The sequence below is a fragment of the Dermacentor andersoni genome, chromosome 5 (genome assembly GCF_023375885.2).
Source record: "Dermacentor andersoni chromosome 5, qqDerAnde1_hic_scaffold, whole genome shotgun sequence".
Lineage (NCBI taxonomy): Eukaryota > Metazoa > Arthropoda > Arachnida > Ixodida > Ixodidae > Dermacentor > Dermacentor andersoni.
This window is the reverse complement of record NC_092818.1, coordinates 180,884,349-180,905,557: the sequence shown is the minus strand read 5'-3', so window position 1 is coordinate 180,905,557 and position 21,209 is coordinate 180,884,349. Positions and strand designations below refer to the sequence as shown.

At 46.7% G+C, this 21,209-nt stretch overlaps 1 protein-coding gene across 1 annotated transcript in view; it reads left to right on the top strand.

Moving 5' to 3' along the window:
• Nucleotides 1-850: 850 nt before the first annotated feature.
• Nucleotides 851-21,209, top strand: part of LOC126531689 (uncharacterized) — a 51,393-nt gene continuing 31,034 nt past the window's right edge. Inside the window, exons 1-2 of the mRNA XM_050179355.3 lie at nucleotides 851-1,285; nucleotides 15,664-16,661. Of these exons, the coding sequence (XP_050035312.1) occupies nucleotides 1,227-1,285; nucleotides 15,664-16,661 (1,057 nt within the window). The 5' untranslated portion in view covers nucleotides 851-1,226. The remainder of the gene's footprint in view (nucleotides 1,286-15,663; nucleotides 16,662-21,209) is intronic.

Below are 21,209 nucleotides of genomic sequence, written 5' to 3'. Positions count from 1 at the left end.
ACGATATTTGCAGCATAGCGATTGTATGTCTTGCCGACAAGCCAGTAAGATTCAGAAACCCCCACCCTGTGACCCACATAACCCACGCGACCACGGATTACACTGTCTCCATGACCAGCAAAGTTTACCACTGCACTCTCTCCAGGACCGGCACACCTTGCTTAATAAGAAGCTGACCGAGCCGATGCGCAAAACACCGGGAAATGAGGCATCGAAATATTCATGCTAATAAAGAAATTGTGCGCTCGAAGGAGTACATTTGTTGCACTAAATATATTTGGGTACCATTTATTGTTTTACTGCGTAATTCCTTACAGAGCAGAGCCGGCAACCGGCACATCTGTGAAGGTAGTAAAGAACGGGCTGCATATAACCAAATTCGTTATATGAGTGCTGTCCTGTGTCTCGGCAAGACAGCAGCCGCCACAGTAAGAAAGAGCCGCGGGAGGGTTCCCCTGGGAAGTTTCGCTTTAAAAAGTATGATCACACAGAGGCAGAAAGAAGTCTTCCAACGAGAAAGACAGAAATGCCACAGACGTTTTACGTTCACAAATATGTTTAACATAGATGTTCTGCCGCCAATACATGTTGAGTGTTCCGCCGTTCTCAGAGGACGGCTGCAGCGCGTTCACTGCTTCGCTATGAACAACAAAACACGTGCGACACAACCAAACCGCGCAAGGGTGTCGTGAAGGGGCGAACGAGAGAGGGGGCGAAAGAGAGAGAAGGCGCGAGAACGGAGGAGCGGACAGCAGCCGTCCACGGCGGCGAGGTCGCGAAGCGCCGCGCGGCGCCCAACTTGGCGCCGGCCGCCGGCGCTACGCTCCCTCGGTGCCCCGAGAGCCGGAAACGGGACGACACGGGCAGTCGATGCCTGAAGCGCGCTCGGGACGCTTCGGGGGAGTTTGAGCGGGTTGTCGCCTTGCTCTGCAGAGCGCGGTCCAGCGACGCGCGGTAGTGCGGTCGTGGGCCCCGCCCCCCTTCTATTTCACTCGGCGGCTGGCCGCCCGATGCAGTGAAGTCCCTCGCCCGCTCGCACCCGCCTGTCGCCCTCGCTTTCGCTTCCGGTGATTCCACCTGCGCGTCCAACGTTGAACAGCAGTAGCGGCGAAGCGCGGTCTCCCTGCAGTGATCAAGAGGTTTTGCCCGACGCACGATATTCCCGCATGGCGCGCGACACTTGAAAGAAGAGTCGGCGGTCTGTCGGCACTGTAGGAGTTGCCGCAATGATGGCCCCTTTGCTGAGGCATATCTTCGCCGCCCGGAGTGTCGGACACCTGTTCAGGTAAGCTGGTAATGATAGGGCAAGACTAACGCTATCGTTTTTTTTTTTTTTTAACGTTCCATTCATTATGCGATTTGCATGTAGTTTCGCAGTGCAGGTTAACAATGTGAAGCACCCAGTTTTCTGAAGTCATGGCCCACCTGCCAGCCCCTCAACCAAGGAAGTAGCAGTTATTTATCAGTGTGGGAATGAGACCTCCCACGCCGCTGGATCCATGCCAAAGATACACATTGCAGTTCGCGCCGATTCACTGCGGATGCAGCCCGACAGTACCGTAAAACAATGTTAGCTGTGAAACTCCTCGTAGGCCTCACATTTAAAAAAAGAAAGAAAATGCACGCTTGCTGACATAGATCATATTATGTCTACTCAGATTGGATATTGTTGCATTATCTGCAGGCCCACTATCGACTGTGCTAAAAAAATTACAATGTTGGGGCTTTTTTTGGGGGGTGCCATTAGTGCTTTAGTAGTTAGTGCCTCGTAGGCGCTTCTAAGAGCTTTCTGGAGCTTGCCTCGGAGTTGGGCTCACTTTCGAAGCCTATTCAATGAAACGGATAGCTATGTGACGAGTATAGCAGAGCGGTTTTGTCTAATTTCATTTCATTATTGCGTTTTACGTGCCAAAACAACGATCTGATTATGAGGAACGCTGTAGTGGGGCACTCCTGAAATTTGGACCATCCGAGGTTCTTTAACGTTCACCTAAATCTAAGTACACGGGTGTTTTCGCATTTCGCCCCATCGAAATGCGGCCGCCGTGGCCAGGATTCGATCCCGCGACCTCGTGCTTCGCTTCCCAGCACCATAGCCACTAAGCAACAACGGCGGGTTGAGCGGCGTTGTCTGTTCGCTCTCATTACCGGATTGTGTATGTGTGCCCAATACCATAGGAAAATGCGGTAGCTCATTGGCTTCATACAGAATAGCATGTAAGCGCTTCCGTATACGCTGAAAGAATGATCTTCATTTAAATAAACATATTTCTCTATATATCATTGACGAACATGCTATATAAAATTCGCGAACTACATTTGAACGAATCTGATTATATGTTTGTCTTCGTTGCTTTTGTTCGTGTTTTTTTTTTTTTTTTCACGTCGATTATGAAAAAAGCGGGAGACTGTGCTTAGAATTACGCCAAATAATACTCAGATGTATGTTCTTCTTACTCCGGGCTTGGAAACGACAGGTTAAACCCCAGAAGATGCGGTATGCCTGTTAAAAAACGTGCTGGCTAACCAAGACAAAAGGACACAAACTAGCTTTATGCAATTCCGTCGCTTACTTCTTTCGAAACCGACAACTTCCCCATAGGTTCTTGTCACCTGTCCTGGATGCTTACAAGAAAAAAAAACAGCTTAGCACGATTCCACGTGCGTCAGCCACCATGCATAGTGGGATTACTGTGACCTGCTCTCTGCCACTAATTTTGGGGCTAAATAATGTTTAGCGGATGGACATGAAATATTCAGCACCACACTTCCATGTTCCTCGCGCGAAGCGTTTTTTAGTTCAATTTCTTCCTCACGGGCTTACATTTTATGCTGAGCTGATGGCAGTCGTGACAATGTGGTCATTATTGAAATTGTAATTTTAATTTATTTGGACGTGAGCTAGCCGGCGCACGGTGGCGTGCTAGGCGAAGCAGGTAAGTAAGAACCCTTGCGCATAAAGGCCTGCAAGCCTGCCACCAAGAACAGAAAAAAAGCAAGTAAACAAATGCACAACATATATGTTCGGGTATTATAAAAACGCTACGATTTATCGGGTCTTAGGGAAATAAATGGAACTAAGCGAACTTTCTCGATCCGCACTGCCGGCTAAATTGCGCTCCTGAAGAGAAGATAGCTGTCGGCAATGTATATTTGAAGGAAGCACACTACGTACAATAATAACCGCTCGTTTACGGCTACACGCACCATACGACACGCAAGCCAGGCAGCTAATTGTGACTGGCAAGTGAGCAGGAGATCGAGCGACACGCAGTGAAGCGGCACGAAGGACCCGAACATGACACGGCTCCCAAGACAGGCAGGCGGACGCGCTCGGACGAACACGCTTTTTGGGGGAGGCGAGGGAGGCGTCATTGTTCGGCCGTTCACAGACCCGGATACGCTTCTTATTCTTGAACATATTTCGATACAAGGCACAGCAACACAGCAACCTCGTAGAACACGCTTACAAACAAATGCAAACGTTCGAAGATTCCGTCGATATATCCAGCCGTTGTTAGATGAGGTTGGAAGTAACGTCGCCTTCAGACGGCGATCATTGTGGCACCCTGCACACGCCTCTGTAAGGCGCATTGGGACTGAATACCCACAATTTTACCAGCATTGAGAGAAAATTCGATGTTGTAATGGCGCCTTAGATGGACGTCATAAGATGGACGTGTCGTTATGAAAAGTGTTTGAATTCTGGTCGTACCTCTATAATAAAATAACATATAGAAAGCCCTGCGCGGCTTTCTTGCAGACTTCCTTCTGAAGACTGCAATGTAATAGGTGTGATATACTTTTTATCCCACGGTAACGTCACGATGATTTACGCTCGTCAGTGGCACTTCCTGTGCTTTGGTGTCACGTTGTTGTTGTTTCATTTCTTTTTAATCGGAACTTAACACGGTGATGAATTTTTCGTGTGAACGACTTACTTTGCATTTATGAACTCAGCTATTACAAACTGATTGGAAGCTACTCATTCTTTTCGCAGGTGATGCACTGGCTATATACATTACGCATAATATGTATATATTTGCAACATTGTGTTGCGTTCTTTCTATATGATTTTCATTTTCTAAATGAAGGTTCAGTCTTTAACCACTGTGAAAACATTAAGTATTTTCTTTTGTATTGTCATGTTATTTGGAGTTTTTCTTTTTAGCAGGAACTTCGGGATAGTGGGCACTTTAGTGTCTAAATTTCTAATCTGGTGCCGTCAAGAAACAATGATAACGTTGACTTCGTATGTTTGCTTTTCTCGGTAAGCAGTGCTGAATATACTGCTGAAAACATACTGTCAGTCGATGTTCTTTAAACTGATTTATTATCAGCTGTCCTGTCCGATAAACTGTTCGTTTACCAGGATTCCGTCGACCATAGCCCACTGTCTTCCAAGTAGAAGATCGTCAGAGACCCTCCAGTACAACTTCAAAAACAACAGTGATATTCACAAAGTTTTCTATTTCAGACAGTCCGAGATACGAGCGCTGCTTTGTTATTACTCAATCACAAATGCAAGAAAGATGCAAATATTCGCGAAAGCATGTTAGTGTATATATTCAGGGAGTCTGACGCGTTTGTCGAATTTATCAGAAGCCAGATGAAGTGTTGCACGAGTGTAATTCTCCTCTTATTTTCTTTTTCTCTCTTCGGCGTGATCCCTGCGATAAAACGGCAGACCACATCACCACTATCATGGGTCCTGAACACTTCTTCATTACTTTGGCACAACTGCTATACTCCCAGTAATTCAACCAGTAGATCAAACGGTATCGACAAAGTAGTTCCAACAAAGTTCTGTTGATTCACCTAAGCACACCGCGCTTCTCTACATATGCGGTAGCAATATAAGCATAAATTAACACCATAACTATTAATTTAATAGATATGTGATGTCTTTAGGTACCACACGAGCGTTTATTCGTCAGTTGCCTACTCCTAAAAGTCCACGTATTAAGTGACACCAATGGTCAAAAATACGCGCCACATCCGCCACCAGGGCCATGAGTAGCGCTAGCTAACACTCGCAGGGTCGTATCTCGCACTTAGGAATAAATATCCAAGAATGTGGACATGGGAACAGCCGTCGCCGTATCTCAAGGGTAGAGCATCGCACGCGTAAAGCCCGAGACACATGGTGCGATTTTGGGTGCGATCGGTCGTACGACCATTCGCATCGGCAGCCGCACTCAACAGGTTCTCAACCAAATCCACCGCACGCGGCGCCGAATCGCACGCCGCACATGCGACCAACTTGCTGAATATTGTCGTGCGACTGCCGCATCGGTCGGACGACCGCAGCCAATGACAGCGCCGGTAGCGCGAACGTCACGGCCACGTGGTAGACCCGGCGGGGCCGGCGAGCGAGCGCCTCGCCGCTCCGATCATGTGTGTGTGCGCGTGTGCGTGTGCGTGCGCGCGCGCGTGTGTTGTGAGTGAGTGAGTGAGTGAGTGAGTGAGTGAGTGTGTGTGTGTGTGTGTGTGTGTGTGTGTGTGTGTGTGTGTGTGTGTGTGTGTGCGCGTGCGTGCGTGCGTGCGTGCGTGCGTGCGTGCGTGTGTGTGTGCGTGTGTTTTCTCCCTCGTCGAAACGCGAGCCTCCTTCGCCGCTGACGGCGGCACATAAATCAGCTACAATTTGTTTCTGACACGAAATAACTTATAGAATAAAGTGACCTCGAAAGAGTGCGTGCTATCAAACGTTGTGCGAAATAGTAAATCGTTGGCGAGATTTCTAATCGGACGCAGTCAGCGCAGACGCGCCAGCAATCGTCTGTACGAAGCGACTGGCCTAACTTGCGTGTTTACTAATCGCTACTAACGGCACCGAGAAAACTAACCGTATTTTCACTTAAGAGAAACGTAAATGTTCAGGCATTGATTGTGCTGACGAATTTAGGCGCTTTATTACGAGCTGCGGATGCACGGGCAAGGGCCATCGGCCTCGGATAGACGGCCGGCGAGCTAGGCCTGCACCGTCTCCCAGCGATCGCAAGCTCGCCTGGCATGCTCGTTCGCTTCCGTCGGCGCCAATGAAAACAAATGTGCTGCAATTTAAGCGTGACATAACTGTGTACACGTTGTGCCGACTAACATAGGCGCTTCGCTATAGGAGCTGCAAGCGATTGTGTCAGAAGCGCCTCCGGTGTCGGATTCGATGGCCGAGCGAGATATGCCTGCCGGCTCCTAGCTATCGGCGGCTGTCAACGGAGCCGTTACTACTAACGCGGCCTTGCGGAAACACGTCTACATTGCCCGCATAGACGTGTTTATATCGTGATCGTTTGTTTCAAACAAGAGAGCTGTGCAAATACGTTTGCTTTCACTTTCTGTTCGAAGTTATGCAGTATTCCGAACTTCCACGCAGGGGCACCGGTTCTGGGCGGAGCTACCCGCCGCTTAGTCATTCGTACCATGTGTCCCGAATCGCCGTATGCGGCAAGTCGCACACGACGCGCCGTACGACAGATCGCACGGAAAATCGCACCATGTGTCTCGCGCTTAATGCGGAAGCTGCGGGCTCGGCTCCTTTGTATTTTCGTTGACTTTCATCTCCTCGGACTTCATCATTTCTACATTTTAATTAAAAGAACGCATAATTCGCCTTATCCTTCTGTTGGCTTCATTATCTGTTGGTATCATATGTTGTTGACTAAGAAAAATTGGACCCCTTGATTTCCTCCCCCCCTCTCTTCTTTTTTTTTCTCATTCACATATTTGGAAAAAAGCAATCGAAGCAGCATGGCACCTAAGACTTTTTCTAAGCCACGCTAAAACGATAACGTGAAACCTTGGTTAGAAAAACGTTTAATCACTAGAACAATGGTACACTGAGTACGTGTTAATGAGCGCAGTGAATGTGTTAACTTTGCACGGACGATAGAGATGCTCGTGTCTTTTTGATACGGCGCAGTCATGAAAGGCATTTGAAACAACCAAGAGCGACCGACAGCTTCTGAGTTCCCGAATTGCGGCGGCTGCCTGCGGCTGATTGAATTGACCTTCAGGCGGGCGCGTATTAAATGTCCCTCTTCGTGACAGCCATATCCGTCTTTCTCGCGATCCAAAATAGGATGGCACGCGAATAGTCGCTCACCATATGATTCTGCACAAAAGAGAGAGGAAAAAGGATGCATAGAAAGTCAGGAAGGTTAACCAGAAGTAGTTCCGGTTAGCTACCCTGCACGGGGGGAAAATTAAATTAACATTAAATTATGTGGTTTTACGTGCCGAACCCACTTTCTGATTATGAGGCACGCAGTAGTGGCAGACTCCGGAAATTTTGACCACCTGGGACTCTTTAACGTGCACCTAAATCTAAGTACACGGGTGTTTTCGCATTTCGCCCCCATCGAAATGCGGCCGCCGTGGCCGGGATTCGATCCGGCAACCTCGTGTTTAGCAGCCCAAACACCAGCGCGGGGGGAATGGTTAAGGGGGATAAAAAGAAAAACAGAGTGGAAGGGGGAGATAAAGAAAAAGAGACGGGCGCGATAAACCGGGCGCACAACAGAGCGATATAGGGGGCGGCATTCTTAAAGTTTACCCTGAAGCTCCGTAGACCGCAGGAACCTTAATAACGCGAGTAAGGCCTTCATAGGGGATGTTCTTTGGGAGCCCTGACCTAAAGCTTTGAGTTCTGATAGTGGATGATTGTCCAACTGGTCCAGTACTCTGCACATGACTTGTCTCTGGGCACTATATACAAACTTGTCTTCCGATTAAATGTGCTTGCTGACGTATTGAGTAATTCATATGCAAAACAAAATGTCTGAATTCAAAGGTCGTAGTTTCACGTCATGTACCGCTCAAAATGTGGTTTCTGTGAGGAAGACGTTGTAGAAGTACAAGTACTGCAAAAATTATTGAGCGCGTCAGTCATGTGCATTTACGTTCATCTGGTGCTGCAGCACCTGTGCGACTTCAAACGTTTCTGATTCCCGACATGTAGTCGGCGGTGAGCGCAGAATGTCACCCACTCCCTTCAGCACAGGTTCAAAGTCCCACCAACCCTGCGGACGCAATCTATAGCACCAATAGCCTTATTCAACACCATTGCGAAAAACATTTTCTTCCGAGTTTTTTTTTTTTTCCTGAAGTGAGTCAAAGGCGCGACTCTGCAAGAGTGTTGACAGCATTGCTCAGACCTTCCAGGATTGCTAAAGCTGAAACACCTGTTATGACAGCTGAGGCTATTTCATAAGAACATTCGCTATTAAAGCTATTCTAGGCGAAAGCCAACAACCTTGTGATTACGACATACGAAGGATTTATAGGAGCTACCATACTTCAACTAGCCTCCTTATAATCCCCGTTGCGATTTTCTTTTTTCTTTTGTTCTTTTCTCAGAAACGCGCGACTCATATAAGGAAAGCAGAGGCAATCCCCTAGATAACGTGCAATAAAACAAAATATGGGTTAACGAAATATTGCGGGACTATTTGGTTGCTTAAGCCCGGAAAAATGTTAGCGCGAGTGAAGACGAGCAGGAAACAAAAAACGGTGTCTGTTGCATTTCTGAACACGTCTTTGGCGCGCCCTACTTCCTTCCTTAAACTTATTTTCCCTTCTCTAAGTAACTATATTCATTCAGTGCCGTGCCCTCCCACTGGGAATCATGCACTAGGAATCACGCACCAGTGGCTCTTTCCTTTTTGAGCCTGCCTTATCCTTTCGAAGTTCTTGCACACAGCCACTACTGCCATACAAATGCTCAAAATAAACATATTCTGCGCAGCATTCGATGGCCAAGGAGCCTTTCTGGCTGATTCAAGACTGAATTTCGTCGAACGTGGGACATAAAGGGGTTTTACCTTAATCTACCTGGCCCATTCTGTCCGCGGTGGAACTGAAATGGGTACATACAACTGGTGTCGCACAGTGTGAAAGCCGAGCTCTGGTGCCGCATTCCAGCCACGTTCGCTCTGGCGCGCCGAAATCACCCGGCTGCCCCACCGTGCGTGGTCACCGTCCTCATGCCTCGGTCAACTCAATCAGTCGCCTGCCCCGATTTCCTCCTTCGCCGATGGCTGATTCGATTCCCCAGTAGAGGAGAACTCCTTGATCGCCTCAAGTGCGAAGTGATGGAGTAAGCTTGACGCTGGGCTCAACACAAATCGAAGTACTACAACACAGTCCCAAGCATCTCTTTTTCTTATTTTTTATAACTCTGTTGCTGTCGGTTCTGCAGTTCACTCCTTGGTAGACTCCTTAGTACAGCTCTTGAAGAAATTGCGAAATGTTGCTAGTAACCGAATGATAGAATCATGAGGCTTAACGTCCTACCATGACACTGCGGCTATGAGGAACACTGAAGTAGAGGGCTGTGAATTTTATGTCATCGCGCGTTCCCTAACATGCCCCTAAATCAAAGTACGCAATTTTTTTCACATCCGAAGGATTTGATTGCCGCCATGGCCGGGTATCGAACCCGTGACCTCGTACCCATTATAGCATAGCACCATATAACCACAGCATGAGGTACAACGATCTAATGTTTGTTGTGACAGGCATGAGACGGTTGCATCCGCCATCATTTAACACACTAGAAAAATGTCTCATTTAAACACCGTAGTTAAATTTAACTGTAACGCTTTATTACATAGCACTCACGCGCAGGAAAGTTATAAATCTTGGCTGTGACAATGGGACGCAATGTTGCGCCTTACGTGCGTTGATATGCACGTCTGCAAAGAAATTTTGAGTTGCAGTAATTTCTCGCGCAATATTCTGTGGCTCGTTCACGGTATAGGCCCGCCGCCTGGTTGCACAAGAATATCCTAAACAGTTCTTGATATAAAAATGATATTAGCGGCGTTATTCTTGGAAAATGCGCTACTTTCTTTTCTTTTTCTTCGTTAATCGCAAGTACTATTTTTCTTTTTTTGGTAACGACCACTTGGCAAATGTAAATCATCAAATGGCGCGTTGTCCTTATTGTGTTGTCCTCCAAAATCATACCTACAGCATAAAATCACCATGGACGCGTATTTTTCTCTTCGTTTTGTACCAACCACGCGCCTTAGAAACATATTCAAAATTTCTAACATTAATATAAACGAACAACCGTGACCTTGCAATACAGTTATCACATTGACTTCTGAGAAGTAAACATAGCACGTTAATTATTTGGTTAGGTTGCGGAGGACACAATGTCATAAAAGAACAAGTGGGCATAACTAAAACATTTCTGTGAGAGACGAACGTGATCGAAGCGCAGACTGAAGAATCTGTATTGCGTGAATGCACTAAAAGCGGCCCCACTGAGCCGCCGCAACACAGCAGAGCAAACGCAACTTTGCCAGGAGGCCTGAAAGAGCTGACAAAAGGTGCACGCGAAGTAAGCGCCGGGTGCGGTGACGTGTGTTTACATCAGCTGACATAGCACGACGGTCTGACAAAATTTTGCCACCTGTGGTGCTGCTTATTCAAACCCCCATGCCCGCGTCCTCCATAATTGCTCTAGAATGTACGTTAAGGAAGCGGTTCAACTTCTGAATAAACTAACACCAAACGTCGTGATTGACTGCAGTTGAATTGTTGCTTCTAAGCGACAATATGCATTGGCAGTTTACCAAAATAGTAGCCGAGTAACAAGTCATATAACGGTTTGCTTGCCGTCCGATCCCGCATTACCTTAAAGCACGCTTACTTGCACAAATTCGCGTCACACGACAGTCAGGTATGCTATTTCAGCTCAGTACGGCGAGAAACATGCAAGACTATTGTTTGTATGATCCACTGCTATCCTATTTAGGTATGTTAGCTCTATAGACACTCAAATACTGGTCTTCTCCCAACCTCCCGAAGTTTCATCTGCATAGGCAGGATCCATCCTTAAAGCTACAAGTGCCATCAAATGTTTCCCGCTCTGACGCGACAGTACTGTGCCGCCTCTGGCTCGGGGTGGCATTTACGAAGGCTTGAAGAAAAATAGCGCTACGAAGACGCGGACTAAAAGAGGAACATGTACGACGGACAAGGCGCGTTTTAGTCCGCGTCTTCGTAGCGCTCTTTTCTTGAAGTATGCAAAATCAACTCGCCCACATCAAGCTTCTGCTGCTTCAGATTTACGAAGGCCTACTCGTTCCGCATTGTAATGGGTGATGCGCCTATGTACTGGTCATGTGGAAGCACAGAAACGATTGAACACATCTTCTGTAGCTGTCCCCAATACGACCTCGAGCCTGAAGCTCTCCGGACAGCATTGAACCAGCTGGACACCAGATCATTTTCGGTAATTAAGATCCTTAATTGGACCATGGCCGTACGTGTCGATGGCACAGAATGCCACGAAAGCGCTGCTGAAATACCTCAAGTCGACAGGTTTTGGCAACCGTGTGTAGATTCGGTACGAACCTTCACATGGGCGCGAAACTGCTCTATCTCCTCTCTCTGTTCATCCTCATACCCCTTCCCCCAGCGCAGGGTAGCAAACCAGACGTGCGTCTATTTAACCTCCCTGCCTTTCCTGTCTTCTATTTCTCTCTCTCTCTCTACACACACACACACACACTATATATATATATATATATATATATATATATATATATATATATATATATATATATATATATATATCTTGCATCCAACTTAAGTCTGCAGCGAAGCCCCGCCCGCGCCCTCATAACCGCGAGCCAGTGTTCCTCCGCAAGGCTCCAAATAGTTCGTACTTCAAGCTGTCCCTGTTACTCAAATAAGACGTTAACCACAAAAATAATATCAATAGCGTGTAATTTTATACGTTTTCACTCGTCTATCACAGTCGAATGGTGAAAGCCTAGTACTTTATTGAACTTAAATAAAACGCTTACTTCGCTGCAACTATTTATTGTCAAGTTTCACTTCAGTTGGCAGTGACGTTTCATGAGTAAAACGGGCTCAGCAGTGAAAAGAACTGTATCGCGGACTTTTGAAGAGTGAAATGCTGCGACTCCATACACTTTGTCCATGTCTGTGGCACACCTCATCGCTTCCTTTCATGAAAAGGCTCTTCAGGAACAGCAGACGCTCCGAAGCTATCAATTACGACGTCTTTTTGAAAAGGTCGCATGACGGCTATTTTGTTTGCTTCTGTGATAGGCTGACGGAGTAACACAACCACGCGCACTCCGTATACCTTGGTTGCCAACCGCTGTTTTTTTTTTAAAGTTGTATCCTACTATAGTTATAGGTAATAAGTGTAACAGGTGAACAACAAGTAATCACCGAAGCCAGTCGATATTATAGTGTAACGCCCGCGTTGCTTTGTAAGTCTTGGACGCCTGGTTCCATAGTGCAAGAATGCTTGTCTCTGAAAACTGCCGACGTTATATAGTCCGTAAACACAGCCCGATGAATGATGTGTTAGACGTTATAACAATGATGATGATGATAAGCTGCATTCAGGGATGGCTCAAAGGCCTATTATGCGGAATAGGAAGCGGAGGGGGTAGTCGTGTTCAGAGCCGTCCCAGGAGCTGCGCGTCCTTGGCGAAAGCAAAAGCGAGCGCAGAATGACCCTGTCGGAATCCATTGATCCAGTTGCCGGTATAATCCACTCCTCGTAGGACGACGCTCACACCGCCCTCAGGTGGCGATTCCGTATATAACAATAAAAAAAAATACAATATGTGTTCGATTGTATCTTCAGAGTTGCACGAGTCCCACATAGATGTGCCTGTTAATCCGACAAAAAATGAGTAGGCTTTCGTAAAAAAGCCTTTTGTACGGAAACGCACAATGCGAGTTCAGCGTGTCGTGCACAAAGTGTGCTTCCAGCGCAGAAGCAGCTGTACACTGTCCGGCTGTTCACGTAACCACCGTATTCGTTTAAGCTTCACACATTGTGTTCATTAGTTAGTGCGTATAACGCACAGACGACTAGCCGTGATGTCTGTAATCTGCGGCAAATCGCTGCTTTGGAACTCTGCGTTGGCACGTCTCAGCCGGAAACTTCTGGGCCGCCTGCCAACCACGTCAAAACAAGCTACTCGACTCATCCTTAGCCAGGCGTAACGTGGCGACTAAGCGATGGCCTCCAGCGCGCACGCTTCTCGATCCTGGCGCCTATTCAACGTGTCACGCTTCAGGGCATTGCGCATAAGGCGGCCGTGTGCTTCTTAAGCAGCTGAAAGCACCTGCAGAATCGAAGGCTTGATGTGCTCTTTCACCTCATTCTTCCTTCTTTAACAGTTTCGGAAGCGACAAAAAAAAAAAAGAGAGAGAGTCATGGCGCCACAATGTTATCTCCGGATACTACACACCTCTATGTATAAACTTCTAGATTGCTTGCAACAACGTTTAATTAAATCAACTGCGTATCGAAGAAATCCACGTTTTACCTGCGCCCGGCTGCCTGGGTATAATGAACATACACATAATGTTCTGCTGGAGGTAAGGCATTTTTCTTTTAATCCAATTTTTCTTTCTTCTCTTTCGCTGCCTCTCTGTATTCTTTATACCCCACCAGGCAGCATTGTGCCCTACCTGGTGGCCGTCATCAAGGCGAGTCCTCCTTGCTCAGGACTCGTGTCCATCTCATCATGCCGCGTTCAGTTGGACAAGAGCGAATATTACTCTTTTCTCGGGTGTGGGAACTAGATGGGAGATGGTTATAAGAAACTTCCTTACCTTATCACTCAACTGCAATAATATTACTAAAAACGACAAAACGTCTTGCTGGCTTGTTTCGTCTTAATGTAGCAACTCTGACAATAATTCTAATTGACAGTAAGCAGCGTAGTATGAAGTGTCAAATAAAAGAACTGAGGCTGTAGTACAACAATAACAATGTTTAAATAAAAGGAAGAGGAGCTGCACCATGAAACGGCTATATATAGCTTTGAAACTTGCTTGGCCGTTTACGTTGTTTGTAGGTTTATGTGCACCTTTCCACTTCTTTCATGATCAGCAATGTCGTCAGTCTGTGTTTATTCGTTCAATACTTAAAAGAAGCAACGTGGCACGATGAAAACAAAAATATCAAGAACAAACAATACACACCACGCGTTGCGTTGTTATTTTGTGCCTAGCAGGTCGCTTTGAATGTTTAGTTCAAACATGAAAACGCATCAGTTGCAGCCAACGCTTCAGCACACCATACCATGTGTCCCACATAACTTATGCTACGTAAAAGTGCCTCGCGACTAGTCATGCGGCACATTTCCGTGTTTCGCGCGCTTTCTTTCAGGTTGGGAAAACGCTTTTATGTAGCACGTATTCAGCAACAGAAAGCTGGATTGGCAATGTTTCAGCATGGCCTACAATTTTCTAACTGACACTTCTTTTTAAATATTTGAGGAGTTGATTAATTAATATTAAATATTGATGTAATTATGCAAAATACAAAAAATACTCCGACTTGTTCCAAGTGCCGACAAAACATTACCGTGTTTCAGTCCACCTACGTGGCAGTAACATAGTTCTTTTTAATTTTTCGCAAGTTACGTTGAACATAGGGTATAACAGCACGCTCGTTCTTACTCGTCAAGCGGAGTTTTGGTACGTGCCTGTACGACGTACGGTCGGCACCAGAGGTCGTGATTACGCTAAGGGTCGGGCCGGCCCTTGACAACTGAGCAGCATAATGCACGGAGCTAGAACAGGAGGCGCCACGATGGTCCTTGGAGCTGCCCCGAGGCTTGGCAAATCGATATGTCGATAAGTGGCGCTCCTTTCGAAACAAGGTCAACTGAGCCTGTCCGCGCTTTGCCCCTTTGTATTGCCTGACGAAAGGGAATAGCTGTTCCGTGCTGAACAGATCATCCAGTTATTAAATTTTCCCGCGCGCAGTTGTCACAACGACCTTGACACAAATAAGGTTAACCTCCGCTTTTTCCACAGCATCAGCATAGCGAAAGTTGATTATGATCACATATGAAATTAAACCGAACTATATTGAGAAGCCTGCTTACGACACTCATGACTTGCTTTCAAGATTGCGTGTGACCCGTGTATAGAGTCACCCTCGATCTCGATAACAATCATCATTACCATATTCGTTTGCTGTTTACGAACCGTTCGTTTCTCCTGGTCATCGTATCACTTTATGGCATTCAGTTATCACAACTTGACATGTATAACACTGATAAGCAGTCTTGGATATAACATCTAGTAAGTGGTGTCATAAAAAACTTGCAATTTATAAATTTTCAGATGAACATACACAAGAAGTGAAAGCCATAACACTGGCTTTGGGTTCATCGTATGATGAAGAACAAATGGAATCACTCATTTTATTTGCAGTATACATAAGCAGTAAGCATGCAGGCTGTCGGCGCTGATTTTTCAGCAGCTTCTCTATAATGAGCGTGGCAGTACTACAAAAGCAAAAGCAAAAAAGATGTGCATTTGTCAGTGATGAGCCTTAATTGCAATAGAAGAGCTAATGGTGTTCTGAAAAACTTAAACAGCGCTAAAGCAGCCACCTACTGTACAGAAATGTCACGAACGACCAGCATGAGTTCTCTGCTGTTTATAATGGGGGCACGCACATTTACCATCCTACTAGCGCTGGAAATTAAGGACCTGCCCTTTCGGTGAATGATGAAATTCTTTTCCATTCTTTCCACGTTACGTTTTGACACGAAAGTAAGAAATACAAATAAAAAACTCGCGCAAGTTAACACAGACTGTTAAATGGTCATCTGCATTTTCGTCTCTCTTTTGCATTCCCAGGTACGCAACCCTACTGGCGTTTTCAGTCGTTGCCTTCCACTCAAGAACCGTGTCCGAAGCCGCAGGACATGGCTCGCCGAAGTTATGCGACTCAACCTATCAGCCCATGTACTGTCGCTGCAACGTCGAAGAAGGCGATGGAGAAGACCCAACTGAGGTGCAGTGTTTTATCACAGCGCAATTCGCGACGGATGAAGCCTTCCTGAAGGTCTTCGAAGGAAGAGCGTCCGTAGAGTCACTGGGCTTCACAACATACGGTTCGGGCACTCACAAGATGGACTTCGTGCCGACTGACACACTGAGCAAAATGCCCGGCCTGGAGAAGCTCAAGTTTTCCCAGATGAACCTCGGAAAGCTGGGAAAACGAGCCTTCTACAACCTAAGCCGACTGGTGGTGCTTTCGTTGGACTCCAACGAGATCACAGCTCTGGACAAGGAGGCGGTCTCCCATCTACCACGACTTCGCAAGCTCGAGATCGCCGACAACAACCTGACGGCACTAGCTGCTGGGGTTCTGACGGAACTGCCCTCCCTTACGCACCTTTACTTGGAGAAGAACCAGATCACCACTATCGAAGACATGGCCTTCGTTCACCTGAGCAGTCTTAGCGAGTTGGACCTCAGCGACAACGCCATCGAGAATCTCACCGAGGGCACGTTTAAAGGACTTGCTCAACTCACCCGCCTGGACTTGTTTCGAAACAAGGTTCGCAGGCTAGGCGCCCGAGTCTTCGGAGGCGCTCCCATGCTAGCAGAGTTGGATCTCAAGTACAACTCCATCGACGAAGTCGACCCGCTAGCATTCGATGGTCTTCCGCAACTGGCGATCCTGTACCTGTCGTACAATCGCCTGCGCGTGCTGCCGGCCAACATGTTCCTAGGCGCTCCCAACCTGCGGACTGTGGACCTGTCGCAGAACAAGCTGGTCACGCTCACGTGGAGGACGCTGCAGGACTTGGTGAACATCGACGCCCTATCGTTTGACCTCAGCCTCACTGGTGAGTTGCTCTGGGGCGTAGCATCTCTTCCTAATCACTTCCCATTTCACACAACGATCTGGTGGGTAGCAGCGTTTTCACAAAGCGGGATTCATCGTATTATTGGGATGAAATCTTCGTGCTGGGTACGCACATGCATGCGCCAGAGGTTCGCGTTGAGGTAACTCTTCGGCTCTGTGGGTAAACCACCCTCGAAGCAACGGTTTACTCACGCAACCAGCACGACAAGCAAGGTTACCGGATTGCCCCAACCACAGATCACCAAACTGGCCTCCGTAATGGCTGAACAGTAGCCAAAATCGAAAATATTATGTAGCCCGAAATTAGCCAAAAACTAATTGCTTCGTGACGTAATTCCAGGCCTATTAAAAATTTGCTTTCGGCAAGGAAATATACATGTTATAGATTTTTTTCCACGAAAAACAGAAAAACGGGATTTCACGAGAGGCTTTCGCTAGAGCAACAGGATAAACCACTAAAAAGGTGCGACTGCACTCCGTGCTGTACTGAGTTGACTTTGAATTTTAGTGTGGCATTAGTCTACTTACGTGACTGGACTTCGTGTTTTTATGATTTGGTTATAGTGTGACATTAGTGTACTTATGTTACCGGAATGTGTGTTATGATTTTACTATTATTGTTACGATTTATTCGTTTTTTTTTATCCCTATGTGAAAAGGAGCAGCCGGCGCCAATTAAAGGCAACAACATCTCCTAAACATCATATAATAAAAAAAGATGTTAAGAAAATTTAATTATGGGGTTTTACGTACCAGAACTACCTTCTGATTATGAGGCACGCCGTAGTGGAGGAGTCCGGAAATTTCGACCACCTGGGGTTCTTCAACGTGCACCTAAATCTAAGTACACGGGTGTTTTCGCATTTCGCCCCCATCGAAATGCAGCCGCCGTGGCCGGGATTCGATTCCGCGACCTCGTGCTCAGCAGCCCAACACCATAGCCACAGAGCAACCACGGCGGGTAAAAAAAAAAGATGTTAAATAAAATTACCTGCAGCACTTTGCTCGCAGTTAAGTTGGTAATAAGGTAAATTCGGTCTTTAGCATAATGCAGCTTTTACTTTTGTCAAAGAAAAAACACAAATAGAACACAAATGGCGTCACTCAAACGCGTTGAGCAATGGTATGCATTGAGCCTAGTTATAGCTAATGTCATTTTCACAAAACAGAACGCAACACAATAAACGATGCAATACAATAGATTCCAAGAACAATTGCTAACATACGAAAACTGGCATATGAAACTTTTGTCCGCAGTAGGCTTGAATATGCATCCGCGACCTGGAGTCCTCATCAGTCCTACCTAATTACCATGCTTGAATCCGTCTAGAACCGTGCAGCACGCTTCATATCGTCGACATAAGACTTTCATTCCAGCGTAAGCTCCATTAAACTATCACTTGGCCTCACTTCCTTAGCTCTCAGACGAAAAGTTGCACGCCTGTGTTTATTACATAAATTATATTTCAATTTCCCCTATCTGCGTGGTTCCCTTACATCTCCTCCCATTCGTACATCGCGCCGCCTATTCAATTCAAATAGCGCCAAAAGACTTCGTGGCTCCACTAATGCTTTTAACAAGTCCTTCTTCCCGACCACAACTGAAGAATGGAACCTGCTGCCCGATTCATTAACTAATGAGCACGACGCGACAAGGGTTAAGGCGATATTGTTAAATCAGCTGGGTTGACATGTTTCTCTTTGCTCCGATTTGCGTTCATATATAATTTTATCCCTTTTTCTGTATTGAGTTTTTTTTCTTTTTCCCTGTAACCCTTGTGTACTCGCCCTGCTGCCCTAACCATTCGCCGACGTGTGTGGCGCTTGTGGCATAAAGCCAATATTGACAAGCACCGTTTTAACTATCGCGTTCTTTGCTTCTTTTTATGTCCCAGTTTTGCATTGTTATATTTTTATGACCTTTGTTTTTATTATCTATCGTGTCTTTATCTTTGTTTTATTATCTACCCCCTTATGTAATGTCCCGACAGGGGCCTTTCAGGGACAATAAATGATGATGATCATGATGATAATGTCTCGTTAGACATCCCATATCACAGATAATTTTAGAGAGTGACACCTGGCTGAACACTCGTTCGACGGCGGCCTTTGACACAGGTAGTCAGTCACAACAGAGAGAGAGCCAGCTCTGACATCAGGAGGAAGGCCGGGTTGGAGGTGATGTTTCTTGCATCTCTCGTGCTTTCTCAGAATTCATTTATGGGCGGGGTAACTTCTTCAGGGCTGTCGACTTTCGTTTGGAGCAGGCGATACGCAGATTCTAACGCAGAAATTTAAATGGTCCCCGCAAACTACCGAATAAGCGATGGACAAAATCGAAGGTGTATTTCTATAGGTTTTCTTTCTTTCTTTCTTTCTTTCTATCTTTCTTTCTTTCTTTCTTTCTATCTTTCTTTCTTTCTTTCTTTCTTTCTCTTTTTCTTTCTTTCTTTCTTTTTCTTTCTTTTCTTTTATTTATGTTTTTTTTTTCGGGGGGGGGGGGGGGGGGAGTCTAATAGCTGCAGGTCACTCAGAATCTTCAGATTCGCAGGAAGCCACTTCAGCCCACTTTCAATGCAGGCTACGATAAACCGGCGGCACTTTTCCAACCGAAAAATTTTCGCGGATTAACTGAAGGAAGACTTCTTGAGCATATGTTTTACGAGGAGGCGGCGGCGCGAGGTAATCCTTGCCTTAAAAGATGTAGCCCTAAAATAGACAATCAGCCAAAAAGAAAATTTTCGAACCAACTCGAAGAGCAGGCTGCAATAGCAATGGCCTTATTGGACGACAAGAGGACATCAATCTACAGTGACTCAATAACAGCTGTTAGGGCATTTGCCAAAGGAACCATATCCGAGCTGGCCCTAGGGATATTAGGAAGCAAAGAGATCAAGCCACACACATCGATCTGGTTTCCAGCCCACATGGGACAGATCGAGGGTGCCCCGCCCAACCTCAATGAGTCGGCACACGGAGCTGCGCGAGGGATCACCAACCGCGTAGCTACCGGGCAACGTGACGCCGGGGGTACTGGCAATCGGGACTCTCCTTTCTCGTACACCGAAATTGCTAAGCACTTTTACTTGGCTCGGAGGATCTGCCCCCTCCCACATTGCAAACTCAATAGACCTCAGGCTTTGACACTAAGGCTTCTACAGACGGGGGCATACCCAAACCCCCTACTTCTTCACAAGATGTACCCCGAAATTCAGACGACAAATACATGTGCACTATGCAATGACTTAGCGGACTTACCTCACATGCTCTGGCGATGCCCCGCGTTACGCGGCGATGATAGTAACACTTCTTCACGCTGGGATGCTGTCCTACACAGCCCCAACCTCGAAGAACAGTTATGGGCTGTCCAACGGGCCCGCGACGTGGCGGAGAGGCTCGGCCTCTCTGTCCCGACGTGGGAGCGGCCCGCTGCGCGCTAGGGCACGCCCTAAAGGACCCTAATAAAGTTTTTCATCCATCCATCCATCCATCGAACGAGAAGTAGCCCCATTTGGCTATTAATTGCTAAATCTGGTAACCCTGATGGCACACGCACGTAAGCTGTCGGTTACACGATGTTTGCCGGACTTCTGATTCGGCCTGTTTTCGTCGTTGTCAGCACCACCCAACAATAAACTACCCACGGACGTCTGCTTACCGCCATTGTCTTCAGGAAGTCGTAGCAGGGCTCAGGTCAAGACGGCCACTTTTGGTGGCACGGTCAGAATTTGCATTGTTTCTTTTTCTTTTTGTCTTTTTTGAACCGACATGTGCAAAGTTTGTGAACCCTTGACAAGCACATTGATGTATATAGGCTTAGGCAGATGCTCTCACAAATGCACACGGTGACGCACGCCTTTTGTGCTTCTATGCCGCAGCTTCTGCAAATCGGAAGGCTGCTCAGTGAGACACGTTATGAGAAAGTAAGTGCTCCTTTCGAGCTTTCTGCCCTTTCGCGTCGGTGCTTGTTACGAAAGTCCGGCACTCATCTCGCGTCAAGGTGCTTTGCCGCATGGTGCACAGGAAGTTAGATATCAATGGAGAGAACGAAGGCGACACTAGCTAGATTCTTCGTTTTCAGAGTGTTACGAGCACGTACTGAATACTGGAAAATTTCCGTTAGAGTCAAAGAGCACTCTTTATGCTAACTATACTCTATTCACTCTTTCAGCATTCGCATTCATATGCAATTCCAAGCAAACATGAATGCGTCCACTGTATTCAAAGGGAAATATTCCGATTGGTGCTGGTGACGTGTGCTTCCCATTATGCCTGTACTGCAATATAGTAGTGCCTCATTGCGTTCAAACGCTTTGCCCGCGTGACCTGTGCATATGTGTCACCACTCAGTCGTCCAAAGCATACAACCAAGCGAACGAATGCAAAACAAATGGACGCATAAAAGTCATTGGTGGCATCATTCGGCTCCGCAGAACCTCTTAAACGGCGACCTATTTGTTTTAATTAGAGCTGCGAGAAAGAAGCACACGATGACTCGTCCCCGCTGGCAGACGCGACGACGGGGGTG